At 44.2% G+C, this 12,401-nt stretch overlaps 2 protein-coding genes across 2 annotated transcripts; both read left to right on the forward strand.

Moving 5' to 3' along the window:
• The first annotated feature begins 285 nt into the window (after window positions 1–285).
• LOC120805483 (complement C5-like) lies at window positions 286–2,771 on the forward strand. Its single transcript, XM_040155748.1, has 2 exons — window positions 286–1,404; window positions 2,500–2,771. The coding sequence occupies exons 1-2, from the start codon at window positions 1,248–1,250 to the stop codon at window positions 2,769–2,771; spliced, it is 429 nt and encodes a 142-aa protein (XP_040011682.1). The 5' UTR covers window positions 286–1,247.
• A 953-nt stretch (window positions 2,772–3,724) lies between these two features.
• LOC120804886 (complement C5-like) lies at window positions 3,725–10,499 on the forward strand. The gene is made up of 9 exons (XM_040154608.1): window positions 3,725–3,789; window positions 4,168–4,273; window positions 6,130–6,210; window positions 6,284–6,436; window positions 6,979–7,041; window positions 7,135–7,225; window positions 7,314–7,353; window positions 8,097–8,199; window positions 8,852–10,499. The coding sequence occupies exons 1-9, from the start codon at window positions 3,725–3,727 to the stop codon at window positions 8,990–8,992; spliced, it is 843 nt and encodes a 280-aa protein (XP_040010542.1). The 3' UTR covers window positions 8,993–10,499.
• The last annotated feature ends 1,902 nt before the right edge of the window (window positions 10,500–12,401 follow it).

Genomic DNA, 12,401 nt, shown 5'->3' on the forward strand with positions numbered 1-12,401 from the left:
GACAAATCCTCCCACAGGCCCAGCAAAGTCATGGTCAGCAACAGGCTTCCTCTTCCCCTGCTCTTCGTTTAACCTTTCACCGAGATGTCGTCCTCATCAGGGGGAGACTACGGTTTGGATCACCTTTGAAATCTTTCTGTCTTCTGATTGGCTGCAGGCTGTGGGGACCGATGCGGTCGACCAGTCCGTGTATCTGACGTCCTTTGTGCTGATCGCCTTGCACAGAGCCAGGAGCATCAGAGACCCGATCCTGCAGCTCCAAGTGAGGACAAACTCTCATCCTCCTCTTCATCTCGTCGTCCTTTCATTGCTCTCCTCTCTCTCCTCCTCCTGCAGCAGCGCAACCGGCACGGACCCATCAGGACGCGGCGAGGCCCCGGGCACAGGCGTGTAAAATACCCTGTCCACTCTCCTCGTGGTTGGGGGCAAACATTACATGTATGCAACTCGATTTACAAAGGGAGGAAGGAATGAGTAATCTTATTTTCGTGTCTGGTCATTTATACGACCCCTCCCTCGTGGAAATATTCAGACACATTAATAAACAACAACCCAGACCTTTCAGCGTGTGTGTACCTGGACCGTCGCAGCACAGCATATAAATCGTAATACGTCATACAGATGAGAGAAAAAGGAGACATCCAACCGTGGAAAGTCCGAACATGTGAACAGAACTGAACCAAGTCTCCATTTACCTGTCAGCTAGAACAATGTGTATGTAATTCATCTAAAATGATTTTATTTCTCCTCCGTTCTGGATGGATAGAAATATATTCATAAAACTCAAAAACATCATCAGAAAGGTTTTCAGTGAAGCTCCAGCTTCAGTTTTAATCAAATCTACATCTGGAACGTGAATGTTTTTAAACAGAGTTTGTTCATGGTTGAAAGGACAGTAGAGATGAAAATGAGAAAAGTGGCCTCTTTCATCTTCATCCGAGCCTCAGCTTCCTCCAGTGTCAGTAAAGACTATACATCACGTCTGATCTGGGCTCAGTCATCTCTCCCCTTGGGACAAATCGCACTTCACACGTACTTTCATTCTCTTTTTTCTAAAGTTCTCAGGCTCGACTGGTGCCAGATTTTTGCTTAATTTTCCTCGAATCTTCAGACACCACAGCCAATGAGCGGTTTGATAAACGCACTTTAAATTTCAAAACCTTCGAGCAAATCACTTCGCTGTTTTCAACTCTTCTCGTTCTCTTTGTTCCTCTCATCCTTCCTCTACTCAGTTCCATGATAACAGCATGAGGTCTGCAGCAAACTACATTTCCCAGCATGCCACAGGTGTCAAGAGTGTGTATGTGCGTGCGGTGGCGACCTACGCTCTGACCCTTCACGACCCCAACAGCATGGCGGCCTTTCAGCTGCTCACCAGCCTGGAGAACCTGGCTCGACAGAAAGGTGTGTGTGTGTGTGTGTGTGTGTGTGTTATTGCAGTGGAATGTGGAGAATAGTTGAGTTTTCACAGGTCACAATCAAAGTTAAAATCATTTCGACTTGTTTTTGGGTTGTTATTTTTAGATTTTAATTTGCAGACGTGGAATAAAACAGATGTGACCCCCCCCCCATAAAACTAAGACTAAACTGGACATAATGAAGAAGTAATTAGACGTCATGGATTAAACGTGATGACATTTCTTTTTAAAATGTTCAAAAGATAGCGAGCGCTTGATAAAGTGTACTTTGGTATTCCTGATCTGTACACCTGGATATCTGAGGGAACACTCCCCCTGCTTCGACGTACATTCAATACATACATGTACAGACACACAGGTGCATAAGTATCTGGACAGTGAGACGGTTTCCCTACCTGTGCCTCTGTTCACCATCAAAATGGATCTGAAACGAAACCATCGGGATGTGATTGAAGTGCAGACTTTCAGCTTTAATTCCAGGGTTTAACAAAATATCACATTAACCGTTAAGGAATTACAGCCATTTTCATACATTGTCCCTCATTTTCAAAAGCTCAAAAGTAACTGGACAATTGACAACTGATCAGTTTCATGTTCAGCTGTGTCCTGTTCCCTCGTTGTTTTATGACAAATGAAGCAGATAAAAGGTCTGGAGTTGATTCCAAGTGTCGGTGGCAACTGTCAATGATTCAAAGAGGTGTCGATGCAGATGAAGGAGGCCAGAAGTACAAAATTAGTGAATGTAATTTTGTACTTTTAGGAGAATGCTGGATAAAAGTGATGATTTGAAATTAATCAAAAGTTGCTTAAAAAAATATCGAAATATTTCAAAATGGAGAGAATGTTAGTGCCGGTTAAATGTTTGCAACAGATAACATTTTAAATAAGAGGGAAAATCTTTGTGGGTCAAAAGATGGATGAAATAGATCAGTGATGCTTAATGATCAGCTACTGCATCAGAAAACTTTTTAAATGTTATTTTTTTGAATAAGTTTTTTCTCTTAATTGAATCACACTAAATACTCACAGTCAAAACAAAACCATGTACTGTGTGTGTGTATGTGTGTGTGTGTTTGTACAGGTCACCCCGCTGTGCTCAGGTACTGGCAGGAGTCCAGCGTGACGGCTGATTGGCTGAAACCCGACGAATCCAGCGGCGTGACGGTGGAGACGACAGCGTACGTCCTGCTGACTGTGCTGCTCAAGGTGCTGCTCTCTCCTGTTGGGTTTATCTTTTATTTTGTTCAAGTCCAGTTTTACTTTACACTAAAACCATCGTCGGGAGCAGGCAGAGCTGCCTGGGAACAACAGCAACAACACAATTTAACAATCAGTGCTCACAGCTTTATGTGAACAGCTTCAGTTCTGTGGAGGCTTTTAAACCACTGTTGAAAGAAGGTTTGATCAGCTGATTAGTTCCTGTGTTCACTTTGATCAGTTATTCAGGTCTTAGGTGGTTTTCTTCCACATGAGTCGCCTCCAGCTTGATGTTTAAACTCCTTGCATGATGCCCGTTGGTCATTTATGTTATTACCGGATCCTTTTGAATGTTCTCCTGATCCGAACCGCAGCACTCAGCACAGTAATATACAACAGAACTTTTGAGCCTTTCAGGCGTCGGATCCTTGGTGGATGTAAAGTAATAAATTCTCTAGTTTTTCCAGTGAAGGGCAGATGGATCCATACATTAGGAAAACAGTTATATCTTATAAACTTGTAATAAGAATAACTATTCCATGCCGTGAATCTTTTAAAAAGACACAGTTCCTGAGACTGCAGCTTCTGGGCCGGTGACACAAGAGATTTGGTATTTCCACAGTACGAAGCTGGTTCAATGAACATCTCGTCCCCTATGAGTCTAATTCTGAAATACGGAGATCTTATTGTCGTAATTAAAAGTGAGATCTGAGAAACCCATGGTGTCAGAATCAGCAAAAGAATCTGCCTATATGTGAACGTGAGCTGTGTGTGAAAGGCATTTAGTGAGACCAAGCCTAAACATCTGACAAAAAAAAGACATTTCAGTCAGTGGGCCTCATGCAAGAACATTTTCATATTCTTGTCCCAAACTTCTCCGACTTCACTCTGTGAGGTTTGTTCGAGTGTCAAGTGTTTTATGGCTCGTTTCAGACTGATGAACAGCACCTGTTCACGAGGAGGTGTGTGTTCGTCAGATTTGACCAAGAGTATAATCAGCACCTCTAAAATGTCCACATAAAGCTGCCTGTTCTGCTTCGCGTGCAACGGTCACTGAGATATCAGACCTGCAGCAGGTGATGTTGGACTGTCAGGTGATATAACCGAGGATGATCCTGGACAGAGACCCGCAGGAAGACCCCGAGGCAGCGAGGGCAGGGAGACAGTTTCCCAAGTCAGAGTCAAAGTGAACTTTATTCAGACCGTACGACAGAGAGCGCACAGCAAAACGAAGCCGCGGTCCTCCAAGCTCGATGTGCACATGACTGACAGAAGTGAGACGCACCGGGACAGAGCAGATAGTTTACAGTGTCACAACATCGACGATCTTAACAGGCGGCTTACTGCAATATGACAGTATGTTAATGTTACCACAGGAGAGCAGCAATAAAGTGCTGAGATACGAGCAGCAAAGGGTCTATGACCCGATGATATAGTCTCAGCAGTCAGAGCTGAATATATGTGATCAGTCAGTTGTTGTGTGAAAGACAGCTCTGACAGCCTGGTAGCGTGTGTGTGTGTGTGTTTGTACAGGTCACCCCGCTGTGCTCAGGTACTGGCAGGAGTCCAGCGTGACGGCTGATTGGCTGAAACCCGACGAATCCAGCGGCGTGACGGTGGAGACGACAGCGTACGTCCTGCTGACTGTGCTGCTCAAGGTGCTGCTCTCTCCTGTTGGGTTTATCTTTTATTTTGTTCAAGTCCAGTTTTACTTTACACTAAAACCATCGTCGGGAGCAGGCAGAGCTGCCTGGGAACAACAGCAACAACACAATTTAACAATCAATGCTCACAACTTTATGTGAACAGCTTCAGTTCTGTGGAGGCTTTTAAACCACTGTTGAAAGAAGGTTTGATCAGCTGATTAGTTCCTGTGTTCACTTTGATCAGTTATTCAGGTCTTAGGTGGTTTTCTTCCACATGAGTCGCCTCCAGCTTGATGTTTAAACTCCTTGCATGATGCCCGTTGGTCATTTATGTTATTACCGGATCCTTTTGAATGTTCTCCTGATCCGGAAATCCGGCAGCACTCAGCACAGTAATATACAACAGAACTTTTGAGCCTTTCAGGCGTCGGATCCTTGGTGGATGTAAAGTAATAAATTCTCTAGTTTTTCCAGTGAAGGGCAGATGGATCCATACATTAGGAAAACAGTTATATCTTATAAACTTGTAATAAGAATAACTATTCCATGCCGTGAATCTTTTAAAAAGACACAGTTCCTGAGACTGCAGCTTCTGGGCCGGTGACACAAGAGATTTGGTATTTCCACAGTACGAAGCTGGTTCAATGAACATCTCGTCCCCTATGAGTCTAATTCTGAAATACGGAGATCTTATTGTCGTAATTAAAAGTGAGATCTGAGAAACCCATGGTGTCAGAATCAGCAAAAGAATCTGCCTATATGTGAACGTGAGCTGTGTGTGAAAGGCATTTAGTGAGACCAAGCCTAAACATCTGACAAAAAAAAGACATTTCAGTCAGTGGGCCTCATGCAAGAACATTTTCATATTCTTGTCCCAAACTTCTCCGACTTCACTCTGTGAGGTTTGTTCGAGTGTCAAGTGTTTTATGGCTCGTTTCAGACTGATGAACAGCACCTGTTCACGAGGAGGTGTGTGTTCGTCAGATTTGACCAAGAGTATAATCAGCACCTCTAAAATGTCCACATAAAGCTGCCTGTTCTGCTTCGCGCCGCAACGGTCACTGAGATATCAGACCTGCAGCAGGTGATGTTGGACTGTCAGGTGATATAACCGAGGATGATCCTGGACAGAGACCCGCAGGAAGACCCCGAGGCAGCGAGGGCAGGGAGACAGTTTCCCAAGTCAGAGTCAAAGTGAACTTTATTCAGACCGTACGACAGAGAGCGCACAGCAAAACGAAGCCGCGTTCCTCCAAGCTCGATGTGCACATGACTGACAGAAGTGAGACGCACCGGGACAGAACAGATAGTTTACAGTGTCACAACATCGACGATCTTAACAGGCGGCTTACTGCAATATGACAGTATGTTAATGTTACCACAGGAGAGCAGCAATAAAGTGCTGAGATACGAGCAGCAAAGGGTCTATGACCCGATGATATAGTCTCAGCAGTCAGAGCTGAATATATGTGATCAGTCAGTTGTTGTGTGAAAGACAGCTCTGACAGCCTGGTAGCGTGTGTGTGTGTGTGTGTGTGTGTATACAAACTACTGAAATGTAGAAGCTACTGTGACGAAACCTGCCAATAACAATACTCAAATCTACAAAACTCTGTAAATTGGCAGCCGTGATGATGATGATGATGATGATGGAGGTATGTCAGTCTCCGGGGAACACGGTAAGAATGGAGCTCGTTGGTTGGCTGTACACCACGCGGGACGGCGGACAGCCTACCTCTCCTCATCCGCTCGGGACCAATGGTGGAGAAGCTGCCGCCAGCTTTAACTCCGCTCTTAAATCCTGCTGCTTCCTGCATGAAGCCCCATGTTCAGATCAAAAACACTGATGCCTGAGCTTTGTGTTAAAGGGGAGGATCCACTACGCCAACCCCATCCTGTCCTGGCTGACCCAGGATCAGCACTATGGAGAGGGTTTCTACTCCATACAGGTACACACACACACACACACACACAGAGGTTTTCCTTTCTTCGGGTCTTCTGTTGACCTTTGACCTCTCTCAGGACACAGTTCTGACTCTGGAGGCGTTGACAGAGTACAGCAGGACCGTCAATCGAGCCGTCCTCAATCAGGACATCAACATCCGCTACAGGAGGAAGGGAGCGATCGGACGAGTCCAGCTCGGACAGAGCCGACCTGTGGCCACGCCTATACAGGTGAGATGAAGACAGGTACAGGACGGTTAGACGGGTCCAACACAGGAAGACAGGTCCAACAGAGTAAGATACTGTACGTTCTCACTCAACTGTCTGATTTTTAAGAGCGCGGGAACAATGTGCATCTGCAGCGTTTGCAGGTAGTTTTTCTTTTTAAAGCTCTGTTCACAGTGGAACTCTGAGCAAAAGGAAAATCTCAACCAAACTGTTGATCACATTCAGCATATTTAAGGAGCTTTCCAGACTCTGCTGGGTCTCAGCTGGTTTCATGTCTGAGCGATCATGGAGAAAATTAAAGGCAACAGAGAGTTCTTCTTAACTTCACTGTCACTGAGCAGCTTTCGTCATTGTTTTGTAAAAGCTCAGTTTTTACACACTGTACATTAGGCCAGTGTTTTCAGACGTATATGCTCTATAGACACCGAGAAGAAGGTGTGTTTACAAATGTAACCTGTTTGGTGCAGCTACTGCTCTGCTGTGGTCACTTACCCTGTCAACTGTATTTCTTTCTCTCTTCTTCTACCTGTTTCTTTTTCTCCCAGGTGACAAAGGATGATGACATCATCGTGTCCACAGGTTATGGGAGGGGCGTGTCCACCGTGAAGGTGGGAGTGGTTTAATTCAGTTAATTGAAGGGACATTTGGCATCCTGAAACTTCCCAGATTGCCCTTTAACTTGCCCTGACTGTGTTTTCCAGCTGAAGACGGTTTACTATGCGATCACCTCATCCACACAGAAATGTAACTTTGACCTCACTATAGAGATGATCGGCCCCGGCGTCTCCAGTGGTTAGTATCTGTGTACCTGTTCGTACCTGTCTATATACCTCTGCTTCTCCCCGTCTGCCAGTTACCAGAGTCTCCGTCTCCTCCTCAGGTCCCGGTATGGATGCTCCTCACCTGGTCGCCTGTGCAAAGTAAGAAAACTGAAACCAAGCTCGATGACGACCTTTAATGTTTAACTTTTATAAATGTATTATTTTGAGCCGCTTTCAGACGCACACTTCATTGTGTAAATATGTGGCATTTTGACATGTTGAGTCATTTTTCCATAAAAATCGTGGCGGCGGTTTATCTACTGAAACGTGAAACAAGACTCACCTTAGAGCTGAATGTGTCACATTAACATAAAGACCAAAGGTCAAAGACACGAAGATTAAATGCACTCCTTTTGAGAGCACTGCAATAAATTTACCGCTTCTCCTTTCCTATGCATAAAGGAAGATAAATCCCTTTTTAAAAAAAACACAAAATTGTGTAAATCAACCAATTTTAAGACCCTCCGCTTGCAGGGGAACGCTGGTGACTTTTTTTTACCAAAAGTAGCTGAGGTTTGTCCAAAAAGTCGCTAGATTTGTCGCTAGGTGCTTTTGTGAAGAAAAGTCACTAAAGGGTCTGAAAAGTCGGTAAATCTCGCCACAAAGGCTCTAAGTCGGCTACACTGTCTGTAAACGCCACCCGTTGATGCAACAGAAACTGTTTATGCCAGTTAATTTTAAAAGAGCAACAACCAATGGGGAAACTTTATCAGTCAGTCAGTCGGTCATGGACATTCACGTTTATAGGGCTGCCCCTGCTGTAATAACTGACTGACCATCTGTGTGTGTGTGTGTGTGTGTGTGTGTGTGTGTGTGTGTGTGTGTGTGTGTGTGTGTTACAGGTATAAACCTCCACCTAATGAGGTGTACACAGAGTCTGGTCTAACAGTGATGAAGATCCAGCTGCCAACAGGTGTGGAGGGTCACCTGGAGGACCTGAGACAGGTGAACCAAAATTCAAGTGTTTTAGTCTCCAAATAAGAGACTGTGGCTCTTCTCCTGACATTGAGAACCATCTTGTAGAGATTTGGTTTGTAGACACCCAGTCTTAGATCTTTGATCCAGATGTTGTCCTGCCAGATTGGATCAGTGGGTTGCTTCATATTCTGAAAATATAATATTAAAGAAACCCACAAGACACCATCATGTGGTGGGATCACAGCAGCCACGACGCCCGTCAACATGTCGATGATCCGACCAATGAGGCCTCAGTAAAATTACCACATTAATACAGGAGTACTCAGTAGTCATTAATTCAGACAGGCAGACACCTGCCAAAGTCCTCAAAACCTCCTCTGTGGTACTTCCCACTACAGTAGGTGTCTCAAAGACTAGGACAATCTGCCATGATGATAAGCTTGGGAATGGGGATTTAACACGATGCTGTTGCTGTATTGATGAATTAATGCTGTGGAAATGAACATTACACTGAATTTCTAAAGTGAACTATTATAGAACAGCGAGTTCTACTCCTCCTAAACGTGCTGGGGTTTGATTAAAGTCTGTCTGCATGAATAAATCGAATCCAGTTTCCTGACCTCCACCTATTTAACTATAAAGTCATGAATAGTAATAAAGTCTTGATGTTGTTTTGCAGTTCAGAGACTCAGAGGAGCCACTCATCTCCCATTATGAACTCCAAGGAAACACCGTGGTCATTCAGATGGACACTGTGAGTCACTTTCCCCCAACTTTTCCCGCATCATCAGCGCTGCACGGAGCGAAGAGGAAGATGTAACTCTAGTGACCGCCAGCTGGACTTTCCTGCCCTTATCTGTATATTTATCTACTCTGGTGCCACAAATAACCGGTTATGAACATTATTGGTCCGGACTCTAACTGGATCTCGTCTGTCATAAGCAGGCAAAGAAGAGGCATCATAATGAGGAATTGATAAAATACATAGCACGCCTCTGAAGTTATCTTGTATAGGTATTTCACGTACACAGATGGCTGTCTTATCAGGTTATGATCAGCAGATGGATTTGGTAGTACTTTATCTTTTGAAATCGTTATAAGTCATAACTCTGCTTTCATAAAGTCCCTCAGATTTCAGACACAAATGAAGCGCACCAGAGTCTGATTGGAAGCAAACCGAGACTGTCCTTTTCAGGTGGTGTCGGCCAGGTTGTTTGTTTGATTGACAGCTTTCACACAAGCCCACATGAACCGAACCAAACGGCCGAACACACACCAGAGTTTGTTTAAACTGAACCAAACAGGTTTGAGGTACAAGTGTCATCTTGAAGTTAAACCTAACCTGGCTTTGATGAGCTGGTTGATAGAACTGCAAACGGGGGGTTTTGAAAACTCTACGTGTAGGTTTTCTTCACGTCTTTCATTTGTCAAAAACATTGCATCAAAGATCTGTGATGAGAGAAAATCAAACCCACAAAGCGAACATCATGAGAAGGACGATTTAGATCTGATGTGTTGTGCTTCTATTGCACAGGTTCCCTCTGACATCTTCCTGTGCGTTGGTTTTCGGATCAAGACCAGGTTCAGGGTGACGGGAACCAGTGAGTCCGTGTTCAGCGTTTATGAGCCTCAGGACAAAGGTGAGAGTGACAACGTGCCGTGCATCCAGGGATTTGTCAGGTCTGTTTGTAATTTTACAGTCTTCAGAGTCTCTGGAAACACATCAGCAGCTCATCAGTGCGACTGACTCTGAGCTTTCTGTCCCACTGTGAACTCTGAGGGACTTAGACCGGAGAACAGGGACCGAGAAGCCTCAGAGAACCCTTTTCATGCTGAGGACCCTGTTCTTGTTGAACCCGAGGGTTAATGGATTAATTCAGCTCTCGCAGTCGTACACAACATCTCGGAAGTACGGAAGCCCACTTCTGCCAGGAAAAGATAAAAACTGATGAGGAGGACTGGTAAAAATAACAGCGGTAGAAATACTGAGTCGACATTCTGACTTCTTTGGACTTTCCAAGTCAGAAGTTAGTATTAAATACCAAGTTATAATTCTGACTCTCTAGGTTGTACTTATGAGCTACAACATGTTTTGTTTCTTACGCAGAGTCAGAATTGTCCAAGTCCAGATTTCCGAAGAGGACTCACCGTTTTACAGTTTTAACTCTGATTCTGATATTTTTTTAAACATGGCCTGTTTTTTAGGCACAAAAGGGATTTTCTTTTTGTGCCGTAGACTAACACACCCAGTGGAGCAGGGAAGGCTTTAAACAGCATTTAGGTCATATTGCAGGGATATAAAATTTACAGGAAATATGATTAACAGATTAACAGAAACAAACAACTCTTTTTCTCTTCTAGGCAGCATGTGCACCAAACAATTCTCCTATGAGGAGCAGAAGCTGCAGCGCCTCTGTCTGGGCGAAGAGTGTCAGTGCATGACAGGTAACGTCGGCCTCTGCACAGTCCTTTTTCAAGAATCCAGAGACTTCTGCGAGAGGCTGCTGCACCTGTTGCGTTATGATCCCTATAAGACCCACAGTATTTTCTCAATGTGATTTTCTTGCTAAAACAAAGTGTGGTGTATTTATATTATAAAACCACGGCGTTACAGTTATATCAGGAAACGATAGGATTGAGTTAAGAAGAAATCAAGAAATCAACTACACTGACGGCTCAGAATCCTGACTCATCACAAAACCACACATTTTAACTGCTGGACAACTCACGACAACGTGAAAAAACACAGCGACCAGGAGAGTGGGGCTGTAACGCCGCAGTAAAATAATAATAATTAGAATGATACACCTACGCCACCTGGTGGTGGGGTTGCTCTCTCGTGATGCAGTATGGGCGGGTATTACACCCCAGTGCCCCCCCCCCGCCTCTGATTGGCCGAAACAGAACTGTCAGCAGCTGCTGGTTGACATCAAACGACGTTTGACGTGTTTTTCTTGTTTTGCATGAGGTGTTACATGTTGTATGTTGTGTACTTAACATCTGTATATGTCCTAAATTAAACAGATGTTGTGTTTTAGTTGTAACTATATGTTCTGCATCGTCGTGTAGCTGCCTGTGCTGCCTACAGAGGAACCATCGACTTGACCCTGACAGCAGCCAAACGTTCTGAGGAGACCTGCCAGCCTCACATCAAATATGGTGGGAATGATGTTTGAAATGACAAAAACCCGTCATCAGGCTTTATCAGCTGACTTTATGCTTGACAAAATATTTCCCCTCATGGTCCAAAGTTTTCAGGGTTTAGGTTTAGGATACGCGGAGTCATCAAAGTGCTCAGAAGAACATCTACAGTTCAGTGACAGATGACCGGAGAGCGTCGGACACGTCAAAGAAACAAATTTTAGGCACTTTATTTGCATTCAGATGATTATTTCAGTTACTTATAACTTAGACTTTATGTTTGGTTTTGTTATTCAAACTTTCTATCAGTAATAATAACGTTGCACTCACCGAGTTAATATCTGAGATGTGTGAACTCAGTTGCATCAATAAAAAGAAGAGAGATGAGCAGACAGACAGACAATCAGACAGGTTGCAAACAAACCAACAGGAGAGAAAACAGTACAAAACAGTAAACTTATTACCCAAATAGTTTCTTTTCCTTCCTGCTTCAGCTCACTCACTGTGGTTCCCTGTTCAATGAGGGATCTCAGGTGTGCTCAGTTTCAGTTTGACCTCTGATAAAGTGGTTTAGACGGTCTGGATAAACTATTGGTTTGTTTCCGGCTGGTGTCACAGATAAAATCGAAGGGAAAAACTATCAATATAAGAGCCCAGTTGGAATAAACCAGAATTCCCCTTTAACTAGAGACAGAGACAAAGGATAAGAACAAATGTCCAGACATTTTTCATGGTACCGGTTTATGCTCTCTGCTCGGTTTCCTCCCCGCAGCCTACAAGGTGACGGTGAAGTCCTCAGCAGCAGAAGGAGACTTTATGACCTACACAGCCACCGTAGTTGAAGTCCTGAAGAACAGTTATAAAGGTGAGACACTGTGACAGCTCCTCACATTGTGTCGTGTCGAAATGACAGGTTCGCTTTTGTTATAGTTTGAGTTCCTGTATGTGACAGTTACGTTATAAAATGTGCGTACAGTGGCCCAGAGGGCTCAACACAAGAAAGTGGAGAGAACGTCTTAACACTCGGGAAAAAATGTGCTGCAAATACAGAAAACATGCGTCAAGTCGTACACAACAGAAGGTTCTGT

The sequence above is a fragment of the Xiphias gladius genome, chromosome 19 (genome assembly GCF_016859285.1).
Source record: "Xiphias gladius isolate SHS-SW01 ecotype Sanya breed wild chromosome 19, ASM1685928v1, whole genome shotgun sequence".
NCBI classification, from domain to species: domain Eukaryota; kingdom Metazoa; phylum Chordata; class Actinopteri; order Istiophoriformes; family Xiphiidae; genus Xiphias; species Xiphias gladius.

Bases quoted from the DNA above. Each gene is read 5' to 3' on its own strand.
- LOC120805483 (XM_040155748.1), top strand. From the start codon at position 1,248: ATGAGGTCTGCAGCAAACTACATTTCCCAGCATGCCACAGGTGTCAAG. The intron at 1,405-2,499 runs GTGTGTGTGTGT...GTGTTTGTACAG, and splicing joins GAACCTGGCTCGACAGAAAG to GTCACCCCGCTGTGCTCAGG.
- LOC120804886 (XM_040154608.1), top strand. From the start codon at position 3,725: ATGATCCTGGACAGAGACCCGCAGGAAGACCCCGAGGCAGCGAGGGCA. The intron at 7,354-8,096 runs GTAAGAAAACTG...TGTGTGTTACAG, and splicing joins CACCTGGTCGCCTGTGCAAA to GTATAAACCTCCACCTAATG. The intron at 8,200-8,851 runs GTGAACCAAAAT...GTTGTTTTGCAG, and splicing joins ACCTGGAGGACCTGAGACAG to TTCAGAGACTCAGAGGAGCC.